The following is a 15,815-nucleotide window of genomic DNA, read 5'->3' as shown; positions in this document are numbered from 1 at the left end:
ATTATCTAAGCACATACAATGTACTTCAGACATAAGATTTAGATTGAAATTATACGGGCCGGGATGTGCGAAATGGGCCCTCAGGGCATAAAACACCGAAAATGAGTTTTCACTGCCACATTGTACGTTGTAGAATGAACTCTGACTTATTTAGATATGCAAACTATTTTCTGAAATTCCACTCCTAAATGCCCCAATTCTAACATTCTAAAAAGCATGTTTTGCCAAAATCCCACCACTTTTTGATGCGCTTATGTATGTGCAATTAGCCACTCTAGATAGCTGATCTTTCTTCTTTTTTTTTGCGTGTACTGGTTTGTCAAACTTCCGCGCCATTTTATGGCATTTGTGCGAGACAGCGCTAACGGCCCTTCTCTTGTGTCGCGGCCAATACAATAATAGACAGAGAGAAATGGAAGGAAGAGAAAGAGTGAGAGAGAAGGGGTAAAGAGAAATATGGTATAAGAAAGAAGAGAGCAAGAGCTAAGGAAAGGAAGACAAAGAAAAGGAAAGAAGGAGGTGAGAGCAAGAGGGATAATGGGAGAATGATTAAGAAAGTGAGAGAGGGAGAGAGAGAAGAAGAGATGGGGAGGGTTTGAATGAGAATGGTGTATTGGTGTAAAAGTAGGCTTTGTCCTTTGAAGCTGTTTCCATAATAGGAAACAAAGGAGATGGTGGTAGCTGTATGTCAGAGGGGCCGTGCACTTCTGGGAGCCAGCGATACACGCAATGATGGCAATTGTTACAAGTTACCACGTACTCGCAGACTTGAAATGGGGTTGGGGAAAAAAAAAGATGACCGATTATCGGCAGGAAGTGAAGTGAACGAGCTCCACTTAATGGGTTATCACCAACGGACAGGAAACTAAGATGAGCCAGCGTCACCTTTCTGATGGGGGGAAAACAACCTATTCTCCATCTCCCTACAAGCTATGCTGCGGCATTATCTGGCGTCTGTTGGGAAAGGGGTGGGGGAATGGGGGGATGGGAGATGGGTGGGGTCGCAACCTGGGGATGACTCAGACGGCTGGTACGTCATCGGGACACCACAGCTCATTTGGCATTCATGGCTAATCATGTGCAGTGTCAACACCCCCTGGACGTCCCGACGTCACTCCCCCACCTCATCTTAATCCTCCCGTAGACGCCATCCTCCTCCCATCCTACCGGGGGTCACATATCTCACAAGGACAGGGTTCCAAATTTTTCCACTGGCTCCTCCTCATCTTGGTCTTACACTCTTGCACACAAACTAACCAAAACACATTTTTCATTTTTCTCTTTACACACTCACACACACACACAAACATACAATCTACTTCATTCCCAAAATCTGCATATATAGTAATGGAATGCTTCAGTTAATCATTAATTATCTATGACACATTCTCAAAATATAATTCTCCTGATGTCTCCATGTTCAAGGAGAGCTATGACACATTTAATTTAATAACCTGAAATTTCAGAATCATTTCATTATATGCATTACTGGTGGTGAGGGATAAAAACATCTCATTGTACAGCAAGTCATAATTTATCACATTTCAAAATTTCTCCCTGGCTCTGTTTGGATTTTCTGGATGACCTGTCACATTAAATGCCGGACGGGACCACTTGAAGCAAGCATCACAGAATTGCTCTGAAGTTTATTTCTAAGAATTGGTGTGCCGTTCTCGTGCCCCGATCTGCGATCCATCACGTACACCCACTCTCACGTCAGATCGTCCCAACAATGTCCACGCATTTCTCAACAATATCAATCTGAGGTGGCTCTCTAAACATGCACACACACACACACACGCACACTCCCACTCTCACACACACACTAAAACAAACTTTCATACAATTATAAGGTTGTAGATCCTGTATCCTCCAATTCCACTCGATTACAGTGTATAATTCCCATAGTCCCACAAACGCTTATCTTAGGATTCTACTTTTGATTGATACCAGTGTACAAAGAATGGACAATACCAAATCCAAGCCAGAATCTACAGTTGTACATCTGAAAAGTTATATTGCTTTAAAAATTGATGCAATACCTTGTTTCAAATTCCTTTAATAACCATGGTACTTTATAAAGTAATCTGTAAAGCCTTTGCTGTCCCATGACATTGACTTGAACAAACAATCTCAGAACTAAATAATCTAAGGGTCGCGCAATCACAGATTCCTCTGCCCCATTCTGTCACAGGACCTCCACAAAGATTTATGAATGAGGGAAAATACCATTAAGGGCAGGGTCGCTTCAAAGTCATAAAACTGGACTTCCCCTTTAGCAGAAACAATTCATAGAGTAGATTGGCAATAAAACTGTCACAGAGAGAGAGAAACATACAGAGAAAAAAAAAAGATAAAGGGACAGAGAGAGGAAAAAAAAAGGTGAAGACAAAAAAAAGAACAAGACGAAAGGCACACCTGCTTGCTGATTGGAGAGTCTTACCTCGCATGACGTCAGGAAGATAAGGCCGGAGTTCTGGTAGTTCTTTTTCTTGGCTTTCTTCTTGGGATTTATGCACTGCCACTCGACCTGTCAGGGGGAAAGAGACACCAATGGATGCACATTGTTAGCTTTTTCACAAACACTGTCTTCCTCATCTCACAAACTGCAGAGACTTTTTGAAAAAAAAAGAAGAGAATATTACTAGGAAAGTTCATTCTATAATGGGCTTTATTTGAAAGGACAATATATTGGGGTTTGTCTGTTTGTTTGTTTGTTTATTGAGTTTGTTTTATTGAGTTTGTTTATGAGAAACCAGGATATTGATTAAAAATTCCATCATTGCTAATTACCTCATCAATAAATCAATGTTCTTGAATTAAAGACGGAAAGCGGAACCATATTAGTCTTCCCTTCTTATGTACTGTGTCACATACACTCAAACATCACTCAGCTTATCCTCAGCATACTGAAAAAAAAACTCAAGAAATCTAATATCTGATCACATTTCAATTGACACAGAGAGCAATAATATCCCTTAAGATGAGAGATATGTTGAAGAAGCAGGATGGATGAGTGATACTCGATTTGCTGACTCGTACTCTTGACACGAAGTGTTACCATATCATATAACTAGCCCATATGATGAGTAGACTAAGTAGAAGCCGTAATGTTAATTGTGGAATACCTCTTCTCTGTATGAAGACAAATAACCTTTCAAAAGGCTACCAAACACAAAACATATTCAACCAGTTCCCAAGCTCTGTGATTCTTCTGTGTACATGACACGATTCTTTGAAAAGAAAAGTTATCTACTAGTTAGACTGACAAAGTAGCATGCTACTCCGTATTTCAACTTTTTTTTTTCTTCCCCCCTCCCCTTGAACCAGTTTATTTGGCCCAATCAAGAGAATGCATGTTCTATGTGTTTGGGTTGAGCACTCGTGTGCTTACATGTAGATTTTTTCTTTTTTCTTTTGAGGAATATCTCATTCTGCCAGTTGTTGTGTTAAAAAAAAAAACAACACAATTCTGTAGGTTAACTTGTACATAAGTGAGCTAAATATACAGTAGTCCTCTGGTAATATACAAGGTGTCTGAGAGATTTAAGCATTGGTAGGCCTGGAATTCTTACATCATGGGCATCATGCAATTTGTGGTTCTGCCCTAGTACGGCTATTGAAATGAACACAACTTCTACAAACAAAAACAAAAAAAAAAAGCCCAACAAAGACACAGAATGTCCCAAAACTTGGAAAACAGATGAAGTACCGTTGACTTGGGCCCAAGTCTGAATTGATTAATATTTTTCCCAACACGGTTATGATAAGATTCATAAAATTTGTTCACTACTTACATGTCAACCCAGGATTTTTGAATTATCAGTTTTAATTTATCATTTGGAAAGCAAAAAAAAAAAATAAATAAATAAATGAAAATGAGAATGAGACATGGCTTTTGTATATCTAGGTGGATCTAATCGAGAAATGCGAAATAAAATATTGAGGAACTCTGAAACTAATGATCTGAAATAGAAGGTATATATTAACTAAAGGCCAGTTTAGTGTCCACATATTGTGTATGTAAAGTTCCTGAGAGTTGATGATACACTCTTGCACAGATCAAAAGGAAAGGAAAGAAATAAAAAGACAGCATCCACGCATAACCTCACAACTAACTAAATCCAACCTGATGCTGTAAAACACGACTTTCTCTGGCTGGGACTAAAGCCAGGTTTAGTCACAGTGATACTACCCCAGACTAAACAACCTTTTGAGCTATTGTCTATGATGTTGCAAGAAGGGACCTAGCAATAGTACCTGCAGACTTGGAAAAGACAATTGTTTGGACAAAGGCACTTTTGCTAACATACAGCAGATTTATATGATATGCATATATAGAATTGTATACTCTTTGAAATTATCATGTATGGACTGTAGGTCTATATGTTATGACTTAAAAAAACAAAGATTTATTTTCTAATTATTCTAATGAATCAAGGCCCCCCCCCCAAAAAAAAAAAAAAAAGAAAAAGAAAAAAGAAAAAAGATAAGATCAATTCTTTCACTCAAACTAAAAATATGAATCTCATCATGCATCAATTGATATTTGCATAATTGACTTCAAAACACAAATTTATGAGGAGACAATGCTTGTTAAATTTCTGCTGGATTCTACATCAAGGATTTGCTTGGATATCTTTCTAGGTAAAGTGATCAGCTTTGTTTAATTTTCATATCTGAATGGTCAACCACCCTGTTTGAATGAGTCTTTCAATTAGCTTGGAATCCATGAAAAAGGTATCAATTCTTAGAAACTACGGTAACTAGCACAAAACTTAGCAGGACTAGCCTTTTTTTCCCCCTCAGTTGTTGTACTAGCTGTTTAAAGAATAGAATAACAGCCATCAGTGAAGTTATATCATTACTTTTGTAAACTCTTAACAACAGCTTTCTAACTTTTCCATATTTCATCAGTCAAAAATTCTGAAAATAAACTATATGTTTCAAATATACATGGCTCCTATCTTTGACCCACATTGAAAAAAAAAAAATGTTGGTAAGAAGGACCAGTGGGTCATTTCATCACCGAGTTCGTCGGAGGTTTTCACCGACGAATTTGCTATCAGCCAATCAGACGCAAGGATTTCATTAGCTTTTAACAGTTGTCAGTGTAAATCCTTGCGTCTGATTGGCTGATAGCAAATTTGTCGGTGAAAACCTCCGACGAACCCGTTGATGAAACGCCCCCTAAACAGATGTTTAGGTGGAAAGACACAAACAAAGACAGACATGGTACGTTTCTATCCTGATGGACATAATGTAAACAAAGCATGACATCCTACATCGTAAATGCCAGGAATTTCACACATTACTTACATTCCCACATGCTGACAACCTTTGCTGCGAATTTTCGTGTCGTCAGTGTGCAAGATTTGAGAACTTGACCTATCGAGACAGACTGTTTGACACACAAAACTACACTGTACGTGGACATGCGTTCTATACTCACTACATAATCCACACAAATAGTACATATGGTATATCTACATACAACACTGTGGCATGTGTGTACCTAGGTGTCTTCTAATTTGGTCTCCTTGTATTTGTTCAACGTGCCACTAAGTGTTATGTATGACAGGAATGCATGTTGTGTGTAATTCTATCTTCACATACATTAGCTGAATGTATCTTTTTCAACAACAGACAACTTACAGTCACAGAAACTCAGGTGGTGTGTGTGACATCGATATTGATAAAGTCTGAACAACAATACAGAGACAATGACGACCTGTGATACAAAAAAAGCACACACTTGATAAACCACGTGCAGACGCAAGTTGCAAGCCACTCTGGTACAACAATACTACAAATAACAAGTGTTAGTGACGGGAACAAAAAGTAGGCAACAATGTGAGGACAGGGGTAGAAACATGCTACAAATATCACACAAGTCTTAAAGAATACACATACACACACACACAAAAAGGAAAGCAACTCCACATTCATGACAAATAAAAGGCAAACAAATTACGTGTACTAACGATGATTAAAGGCCTAAAGACCAGTACCATGGTGTTACAGAACTCATGTATACACCTGAAATTCTATGCTGCAACTGCATAGAGTTGCATTATGTTTACCAGGTATCTGCTAGTTGTGGCACACGATAATGATTAAAAAAAAAAAAGTCTGCTCCTATAGACAATCGACGAGAGATGTACACTTCCATTGACTTGATACATTGATTGCATTCCACCTACTTTCTTTTGTTATAAGGGTATATTGGATTATTTCTAACTTGAGAGTAACAAATGTCCTTTCCACTCATTTCAGGAAATCCGCAATTGAATTCTGTTAAGGAATCACAATTGGTAAAAAAAACACAGAGAAAATCTGGATACAGAACATTCACATCTTCAGTAGACAGCAACCCTAAGAAAAAATATATACTCTATACACTGATATTTCCGCGTACAGATATTTTCGCGAATGACGAGGCCATAGACATTTTCGCGAATTGACGCCAATGCTTACGTTAATGCACTATTAACAGGGCACATGGAGACATTTTCGCGTGTTGTTAAATTCGCGATCCAATTGTGATTCACGAAATTTGTGAAAATTAAACCCTCGCGAAAATAACAGCTTGTAGAGTAACTGGTCTGCTCCCACATGTAAATGACACATTTTTTTTTCTATTGTCAGTGACCTTCTAATTTTTATATATTCTAAGAAAGTATTGAAAGCATTGAAATATGAACTGTATTTTTTTTTCTAAACAAAAATTCCACAAGATGAACTGCAGACCTTCCCGGCTACAGCCCCTTTTGCAGGTCTTGGATAACAAATTGCTCATACAATGTAGCTGGAACAAACTTCCTGATCAGAATGACACGATGTCAAATTTTACTCAAACTATGAAGACATTCAAGTGCTGCTAGATGTGAGAGGGTGCATAAAATTTCTCCTTATATCCTCCCAATGTGTAGAACAAGTTCCTGTTCAGCTCAAAGGGATATCAGGTCATTGTTACATGAACAGAAACGGCTGAGCCCATGGATTTGTCTATAGGAAAGGTTGTCATTGACAGAAATTTCAAACATTAATATCAATTAAGCCATGATTTTGTTCTGTTTCTGCGAGTTCATTTGGGGGATCTCCCCTGAATAATACATGCATAGTTTTGTCCATTTTGGATAACTGCTTGCGTGTATTAAACCCTTCCAGCAACACTGGATCAGCAATGTTTCCTACAGCAGCCAAGCTCTGCCTTTAACGCTAGGACCGACAGGGTATAATTCTGACGACGGGGGCAAGGAGACCCATCTCTCAATCTCATGGCGTAAACTGGCCGCGCTGATGGGCAAATTAAACAGACAGGGACGGGAAGGTTCATCCAAAGCTCTCCGGCCTCGACATTTAAATTGGTGCAGATGACGAGACATCGGGAACAAATTGCGAAGGGGGGCCACGGATCGATTGCAGAGTGAAGTGGCAAAATGACAATTATGACCAGAGAGTGCTCGTCTAGACAGAGGTTTGTCTTCAAAACACAAGCTTGCTTTTGGAGTGCCTTTGATACAGTCTCTGATGAATGAAATGATAACAAGGGCTAAACTGTTACTTTGTTGAAACAATTGATGGAACTACGTTTTAATCTATCTAAATCAAAGTATATTTAGTGGGCTGTTCTAGCCATACTACATATGAAAAAACATAACTTAATAGTTGATTGATAAAAATGTTATAATATAAAACTGTCTGTAGTCACAAGCTCCCAGATTTGGATATATATGAATGGTATCATTAAGACGGTTCTAGCACATTAGTCACCATTTGCTCAATTGTGATCAATTTCTTGTTCATCAAAACTATCTCTGCTTAATAATGCATAAAGAGCAATATGGGGTAACAAACAGAAAGATTTCCCTAAGCTTTCCCTTAATTGAATAACAAAAAAAAGTGCTGCCAAAGAACATATTGATATGAAAATAAAAGCAAAATGGAGATTAGGAAAATGATGCTTTCCCAAACCATCTTACATCAAATGGTATGTGGCTTGGAGAAAGTGTTGTTCTAATGGAAGGGCACTGTGTAGAAATCCAAGGGAAGGTCACCCATCGATTTGGCATGAGTGGAGGAAAGCAAATGCCTTCCGCGCACCTGATCAAACAAACAAACGCAACCCTGCATCAACACAGGATTCCAGCAAGATCGGTTGTAAACGGGATGAGACCCCCCTGCCTCCCCCTCATCCCCCACCCCCTCCGAAAAAAGGGGACTTGGCTGCCGCAAGCCAGTTTTCATTCGCATCCTGGCCACCGCTTTCTTTACTGACCTCCAATACCAACATTCAACGTGACATTTGCCGTGCATGCTCGAAACTCTTGCCCTTTCCGCTCCTGTGGTGTGGGTTCAGAAAACTTGTCTACACTCCACATTATACAGCCCACAACTCTGGGGTCTCTGTGCATTCAAGCCACAGCTCTGACAATCCAACTGTGTATATATCCTTAAATAAGGTGGTATATTATACCAAACTCATGAAATACCACAAAATAGAAAACTTGCTGCTCAGAAAAAAAAAGAAGACATTTCTGATGCAGAAGACAATTTTTCCATTTCACAAAAAGTTGACTAACTCTTGCATCCCTTCATTTTGAGTACTAGTAGATGGGGTGGACATATCTTTGGTGAGCTCTTTTTAACTTTGTGCAACTGCCAATGTAACATCTTATCCTTTTCAAACTGAGTGCTCCTACGCATCTTATTCTCCCACTAATCAAGATAGACTGTACATGGATATCAGCAGAAATTTCTGCTTTAAATCTTACTTCTCTTGCCAATTTGGCCTATCCATCTTTTTCTAGCCTCATCCAATTCCAAAATTCCATTATCTTTCCTGTCCAGGTGAACATCGGTAATCAGAAATGCTGCACTGCCCCTTTAGTCTGCGCATGGTACAGTGCGGTCGAAATTGGGGGTCATACCTATTAGATTCTTCCTCATTCTTCTTGCACACAATCACAGGAACATCCACGCATCCTCCCACATCAACACACACAAACACACCCACACACTCTCTCTCTCTCTCTCTCTCTCTCTCTCTCACACACACAAACACACTCACACAGATCTATCTGCTCCAATGAAAATATCTTCCATCTCGTACAGGGACATGAGAGAAATTATATGTCGCCCGATCGTATCGTAAAATACAAGGTCACTGAACCGAACGGAGGGGGGAACCTGATTGAGAACGGAGGGGAACAATTGATTTGGACTAAACAGCCCAGAGTGCACTGCTGGCTGTAAAGAAAAAAAAAAGTTGTTTTGGCAGGTGAGAGCATTTGTTCACGGAGCTGACGCAGTACCATTGGAAGGCTGTCCACATACAATCTATTCTAAACCTCGGAGAGCATAATGCAAATGGATTTCTATGCTTCTTTTCCCAGTCAAATTCTGTATTATCTCTTTTATATCAAAAGTTCTGCATCTGATAAACACTATGCTACGCTCATTGCATGTCAAAGTTTACTTTAAACAAAAAGCCCCAATTCTGCATGTCTGCCTCTGTTCTATTCCACTTTCCACTTCTCTACTCTTTCTCTCTCTTCCAGTGGACTATAGTACAATGTGCTTGACAAATACAGAGTTCATAATGCTGCAAATGATACTCTTGACTTGCATATTGATAATTCTTACTCTAAAACTCACCCCTTAATTTGATCTGGCAGGTAAGCTTATTTAATACACTTAAACACATCTTGCAGAAACAAAGTAGAGTTGTTGTCGTTATTGTTGTGTGTTTCCTCCCACCCCCCCCCCCCCCCCCCCCCCGACCAAGATTCATTCATACATTCATATTTGCTAACACGTCTTAGTACGCCACATTCATTGTCATAATCTGTGTGCACTCACTGTCTATGCCCACGTATCTTGGTGATTTGCATTGCAAGTATGCCTTATGACTTCTTTATAAATATCTTCTCGAATCCTAGTTTACCCTTGTGTGTTCTCGGCTAGTTCCTGCTACAATAATTTGCACCACATCTCCTATGTATCTGATACGAGTTCACTGGATCAATACAGTGCTGCTTACACTACTTCAAATAACATTCTACGACGAAATAAAATGAAGTACTTGATGGTGTGTGTGAATGTGGTAAACAAATTCTGATTTTTGCCGACGATGCATGAGTAACAATAATTGCATCCACATATTCAGCAGCTTCAATGTAGATTACACTTGATATCTACGATCATGATATGTATTAACCATGAAGTGAACAGTATGTAGTAAATCAAATATCTTCAAGCGAATAATGACTTCACAAATACAATGGCATAAAATAAAGAATGCATAACGTGTATAATAATCAAACTTAAAGTGCTGAGCTGTGTTAGTAGATAAAAGAAAAAAAAGGGAATGTGAGGGAAGTTAAAGAAACCAATCGTTACATGGAGTGCTAGTGTTAATTTGTGCATAATGGGATGGTGAGTGAGTCGTTAGTAACACAACATAGACAAAAGAGGGTGGTGTTCGAAATTATAAGTGTATAATAATCAAATCTGTGAAGAATTGAAACTCATCATGCCGGAAGTGTTATGGGATCAGTGATAAATGCGGATATCAATTCACTGAAAGAAGAAAGAAGAGAACAGAATTAAACAAAGTATTCAAAATAATTGAGTTAGTGGAAAGTTTTGCAATTTTCCAGAGAATAGATGCAGAAGTTCCATTTAATGGAAGTCTGGGACAACAGTAATATATTTTTGATAGCAAAGGAGAAATATGACAGTACCGAATTTTGAGTGCTTTTTGTTTTGTTTTTTGCTTAGAAGAAAGTACGCAGGCTTTGAAGATTAAAGATGAATGGCACAAAAATTAGAAACGATACGCGAGTTTCGATATAGTTATATCTCAGTGAAGTTGAGTGATTAGTTAGAATAGACTTTAATCAAAGATGAAAGGGAAAATACTTTAGAGGGCACTGAAGGAAATAAAGACTTTCACTTCAGAGAGAGATCTCTTTAGTACCTCACGTTTGCCGTTTTCAATAAATTGACGGGCCGAGGTGTAGAATTCGCCAATCAAATCGTTAGCACTGCCCTCATCATGGTCGAAACACATGACCTGCTCAGCGGAGAGAGAGAGAGATGAACACAAAAGAGAAGAAACTCATAGGTAAAATCGATGACGATTTCACGACAATAAATGGCGATACACTGTGTGTTAGTTCTGGAGCGTCAAAAAAAAAAAAAAAGAACTGCGTGGCAGTGCCGTTATCGAGGAGCTAGAGCTCAGAGCCAGAGACTGCTATGTGACGACAAGGAAGAGAGACTACATGTATTTGATCTGCCAATGTCTCTTTGTTCACTTTCAAACATCAGGACGTCGCATAAAAAAAGATATTTTTCGCGGCATAAAATTTTCGCGAATTGGAGCCAACGGCCCTTTCTTGCGGCATCAAACTACCGTTCAATGCATATGTGCAGACAATAACTTTTGCGTGCATTTTAATTTTGCGAATCTCGGCTCCTGCAGTATCTGCAATATTAAATGCATGCGAACATTCCTTGTTCTACAGTACACATACTGTGTGTATTTGCTTCAAATTCATATTGATATACTAAGGTGTCAAATCTTGTGCTAGTCTATCACCCCAATTTAGCACAACTTTGGTTTTGATAGCAAATACATGGACTGATAAATGAGTTTGGGAAATGACTGTAGCAAAGTCAGACTTTACTCTAATCCAAAATACCTCTAGAAAACACACATCTGCTTTATGTCTTCGTAATAGAAACAACTATGGTCATACTTGAGTGACATACATATTCTTGTTACTTGACCTCTATCTCCAAATGCTGGTGCAAAGTATCACTGAAATGTGACACTTGCACATATACATAACAAAATGAATGACTGATCAAGTGCAATATACTTCAGTCACTCAGGTGCAGAGATGAGAGCTACTGTGTGTAAAAGGCTTAAACTCCTGGACCTCGTTACAACTTTGGTTCGTCAACAGAAATGAAATTATCATTCATGTGAACGTCACCATGACAACGCTGACAAGGTATCCTGCGATTCCAGAAAGTGAACACAGACTGACTCAAAACAAAGGCAGGTCATTGGCCTCCCTCCTCCTCCTAGCCCATGATGTCTTCACAAACACTTGCTATGATTGATGCGCATGTTGCTATGGAAACAAGTCTAGGATGATGCAGTCTCTGGCACTGAGCTTGTGGGGGGAGGGGTGGGTAGGGGATGGCATGGGCTTCATACCTCACACAGGTGATGTGTGGGGAGGGGATATGGGGGGGGGAGGATGGGAACATACGTGAGATGGCCATATAGCTGAACTTGTGAGCAGGATCTGGTGAAGTGTGGGTGGCAAAAAAAAAAATATGGGCACATATAAAATATCGCACACTGAAGTAAAGAAATGGGGGCGGATAAAAAAAAAATATATCCACGTTTGGCATGCCACGGCAAACCAGGTGTGCTACTTCAAACGCCATCCATTGCTCATGGCAAACAATCAAACCAGCCCTCTGCTACCTCTTTCTTGTTATGGTGCGCCATCTCTCTGAGCGTCGTTTCGCACGCCCCGATGAGATCGTGCCTCCCGTCGAAGTCGTAATCGAAGCAAGCTATCTGTGAGAGGGGGTGGGGTCATTGTTAGCAAAGAACCTGGCACAAAGAAAGATTGGCTGGTACCTCTCAAAAAAAAAAAACCAATAAAAATCAATTCACATGATACATTTAATTTGGTGAACCATTAATACCACCCACTTAATTGCTCAGGATGATAATTCAGAGCAAAGGGAAATCTTTAACTGCATTCAAACTGGGGGCATAATCAAAGTTTAGCTGTTTGAAATACTGTGTAAGTTGCTGCTGTTGGATGATTCAAGAATGCTGTTTAAACATTAACAAACATTTATATCTGTCCAAGTAATCCCTAATGAACAAGCTAAGAAATCACTTTGATTGCAATGAATGATTCATCAATGTTTGATTACAAACTCATCTCAAACTCAAGCTCATCTCAAATTCATATCTGTTTGAGAAATAAGGACTGACAAAGCAGAAATGGCAACAATTTTGATTACTGCAAATGCTGATATTTTCTCAAAGGGCAGTTGATCAGACTTTTTTGTGTGATGTTAATTTCACGCTTTGTGGTCTTCTCATTATCATATTAATTGCAACAAAACAAAACACAAATGTTCACAAGAAAGTGCAACTTCACAAACAAACCATTTTGCCAACACATTGCTTGAAATAACAATGAATCTCAAAGAAAAGAGAACTACTACGAGCAGCCACTCGCTGTTGCAACACTAGGTAGGGTGCTGGCCATGGACAATACTTGCGGGCCAAATTTTTATTTCCACTTTTGTCAGTATATTTCCGCATACTGTTAGTTTTGGGATCGAGGGCTTATCTATGAATTTCAGAAAAATATCAGCCAAATTACGGTATTCATATCTGAATCTTGGGGAGCAAGGGGACAGAAATGTTTTGAGGGGCATGTCGTTACTGAACTAATACTTGACAATTAAAGATTTGATCCGTCGAACTCAAGGTGAACATGTGGTATCATTGAGATCATCACCTCCGCTCAAACTGCTATGGGGGAAGAAATAGATTAGTCATGCAAAAACATCTTGAAAAATACAGTAAATTAGGATAGTACCTCAGGGTCTTCTTTTTTGTTTTGTTTCTTTTATACTAGATATTGATAAAACCCTATGTCAGCATTTTATTGTATTTTACAGAAAGGCATAATATGGATTGGTTGGGAGATTTCAACCTTAAAGACAGAAAACATCAAAGAGTCCGTTCTGCTCCCTCAGTAATGATTTTTGGCCTGCACATGAGGTCACTCAGAACCTGTCAAAACTTAATTGCAGTCAGTTGCTTTGCTGTAATTTTAATCTGTCGTAAAAAGCAGGGGGGAAAAAAACAACAGAATGGTCTCTCTGGGTTTTTTTTATTCTTTCCACGAGAAGATCAAACAAGAAAACAGCGAGTCCGCCGAGGTCTACGTCACGAGAGGGGCACCCGGAGGCTCGTATTACAGCTGCGCTTTACTTGCGCCAATGTCACATGACTTCAGCTACCGTCCTCCCCGGCTCCAGCCGTCTAATAATCGAAGGTGTTTGATGACGTCAATCTAATACCCCCAACCCTGGGAAGGCTCACTCAGGCTTCGGTCCTCCCTGCCCCGGCTGGCCGGTGCACACAATGAACCGACAAGCGAGAGCGGTGTACGGGGGAGCAAGAAAAAAAAAAAGTTGATTCTCTCGCTTCATTTCACGGCATGATATAAGACAAATCCCATGGGATCTTTTACGGGAATATATATGTTTGGAGGAGGAGGGAGGGGGGTGATCATCTTCTCCCCCTCCTCTCCTTCCATTTATCTTTCTTTATTCTACCCCTCCCTCAGTCCCATTTACACATCTTGACGTAAGCTGGCTTGTGACACAATTTAATTCTTAGTTTCCTCAAAGTACCCGCTAGACATGAGTGACTTGGGCAGATATCAGCCAAACATGGAAAAAAAAAGAACTTACAAATAAAGATAAAAACAAAAACCCAAACTGCCACAGATGTTAGATTTCTTATATTCTCGAAGTGAGTAATCTTAGTACCAATCTTCAAGAAGACACCTTTCGACCATCATATGGCGCCTCAGTCTGCTCCTTAATATTTCATCCTAAAAGCAATCGAATCTTTAGCTGTTCATGTCGTAGCAGCATTTGCGTTTGGAAACGGGGTAACGGGTCCGCAACTTGACAAGAGGGGGGTGGGTGTACGTCGCGGCTGTTCTTAAATCCCACTTCCCTAAGCAATGAAGAAATGTTTCGCCACGGAGTACAGATGCCTCCATCTCCTTTTATCACGTGACAATATTACATCCCACATACATCTCTCACCAGCATCTCATAACCCTGATCACAGGAGTAAACGGACTCCTCCAGGGGTTAGGCAGGAGAAAGAATGGGACCACATCGTGAAAGATTGGGTTTTTTTGTGGACTATTCTCTTCTCTTTTTTTGCAAGGCACATCATTTTGCTTGTGCTGCTAATGATGTCTTACGATCGTCTTTTCAGAATGATTCATCACGTGTAAATGATACCAAATCCTTGTTTCAATGCTGTACCTTGATTCATCGGCATTTAACTAACTTATATATAAAGATATGTGTGAATTAATGAAATACATTCCTGCCCAGACAAATCTATCATATGATAATGCTGGCCTGAGTTGGTGTAACTGCCCCCCTTTAATTTAATCTAAATGCCAGACAATTCAATTCCATTGAATTCAATTATACTTTATTCTATCCAATAAAAGGTAATACATGATACGCATGTACAGAACTGCAAAGATTTTCTTTTTTTTGGGGGGTGGGGGAGGGGAGGGGAGAGGTATGATCTATGCTTAACTTCCTTTGTTTACACAAATAATCCCCACAAATCAAGCAATTATCATCTGAAGAGAGAGTTGGCGAGCTCAATTACTTTCATGAGCTGTTGCTAAAACAATTGTTAATGGGAGAAACAGTTAATGATCATCATTAATTGGAATAATTAGAGACGGATGCAGGGTAACAGAAAATGAAAGACCTTTGAAGTGGATCTCCCACACAAGTGTATCCACCTGCAATAGGAAGGGAAACATGTTTATGGAGATGATAAATCAGACTTAACACTCGGTTGAGTTTAAATCCATTTCTTTCCAGCATTTATGATATATTTATCATTCAGTGGGACTCTTGAAGTGCAGCGCATTCCAACTGATCCCAGCCTGGGCAAGGGGTGGGCACTGTACTCAAGTGAGGTATATACG

The 15,815-nt window shown here is 39.5% G+C and overlaps 1 protein-coding gene across 1 annotated transcript in view; it reads right to left on the bottom strand.

Moving 5' to 3' along the window:
- LOC139737209 (copine-3-like) overlaps nt 1-15,815 on the bottom strand; it is a 139,223-nt gene that overhangs the window by 19,976 nt on the left and 103,432 nt on the right. Inside the window, exons 8-10 of the mRNA XM_071647888.1 lie at nt 12,512-12,607; nt 10,985-11,080; nt 2,444-2,530 (exon numbers count right to left, since the gene is read on the bottom strand). Of these exons, the coding sequence (XP_071503989.1) occupies nt 2,444-2,530; nt 10,985-11,080; nt 12,512-12,607 (279 nt within the window). The remainder of the gene's footprint in view (nt 1-2,443; nt 2,531-10,984; nt 11,081-12,511; nt 12,608-15,815) is intronic.

Source organism: Diadema antillarum, unplaced genomic scaffold, assembly GCF_040938485.1.
Source record: "Diadema antillarum isolate AM-2024a unplaced genomic scaffold, OU_Dant_1.0 scf00000028, whole genome shotgun sequence".
Taxonomy (NCBI): Eukaryota; Metazoa; Echinodermata; class Echinoidea; order Diadematoida; family Diadematidae; genus Diadema; species Diadema antillarum.
Note: the sequence above shows the minus strand (reverse complement) of the source record. Positions and strands in the feature narration are given on the sequence as shown.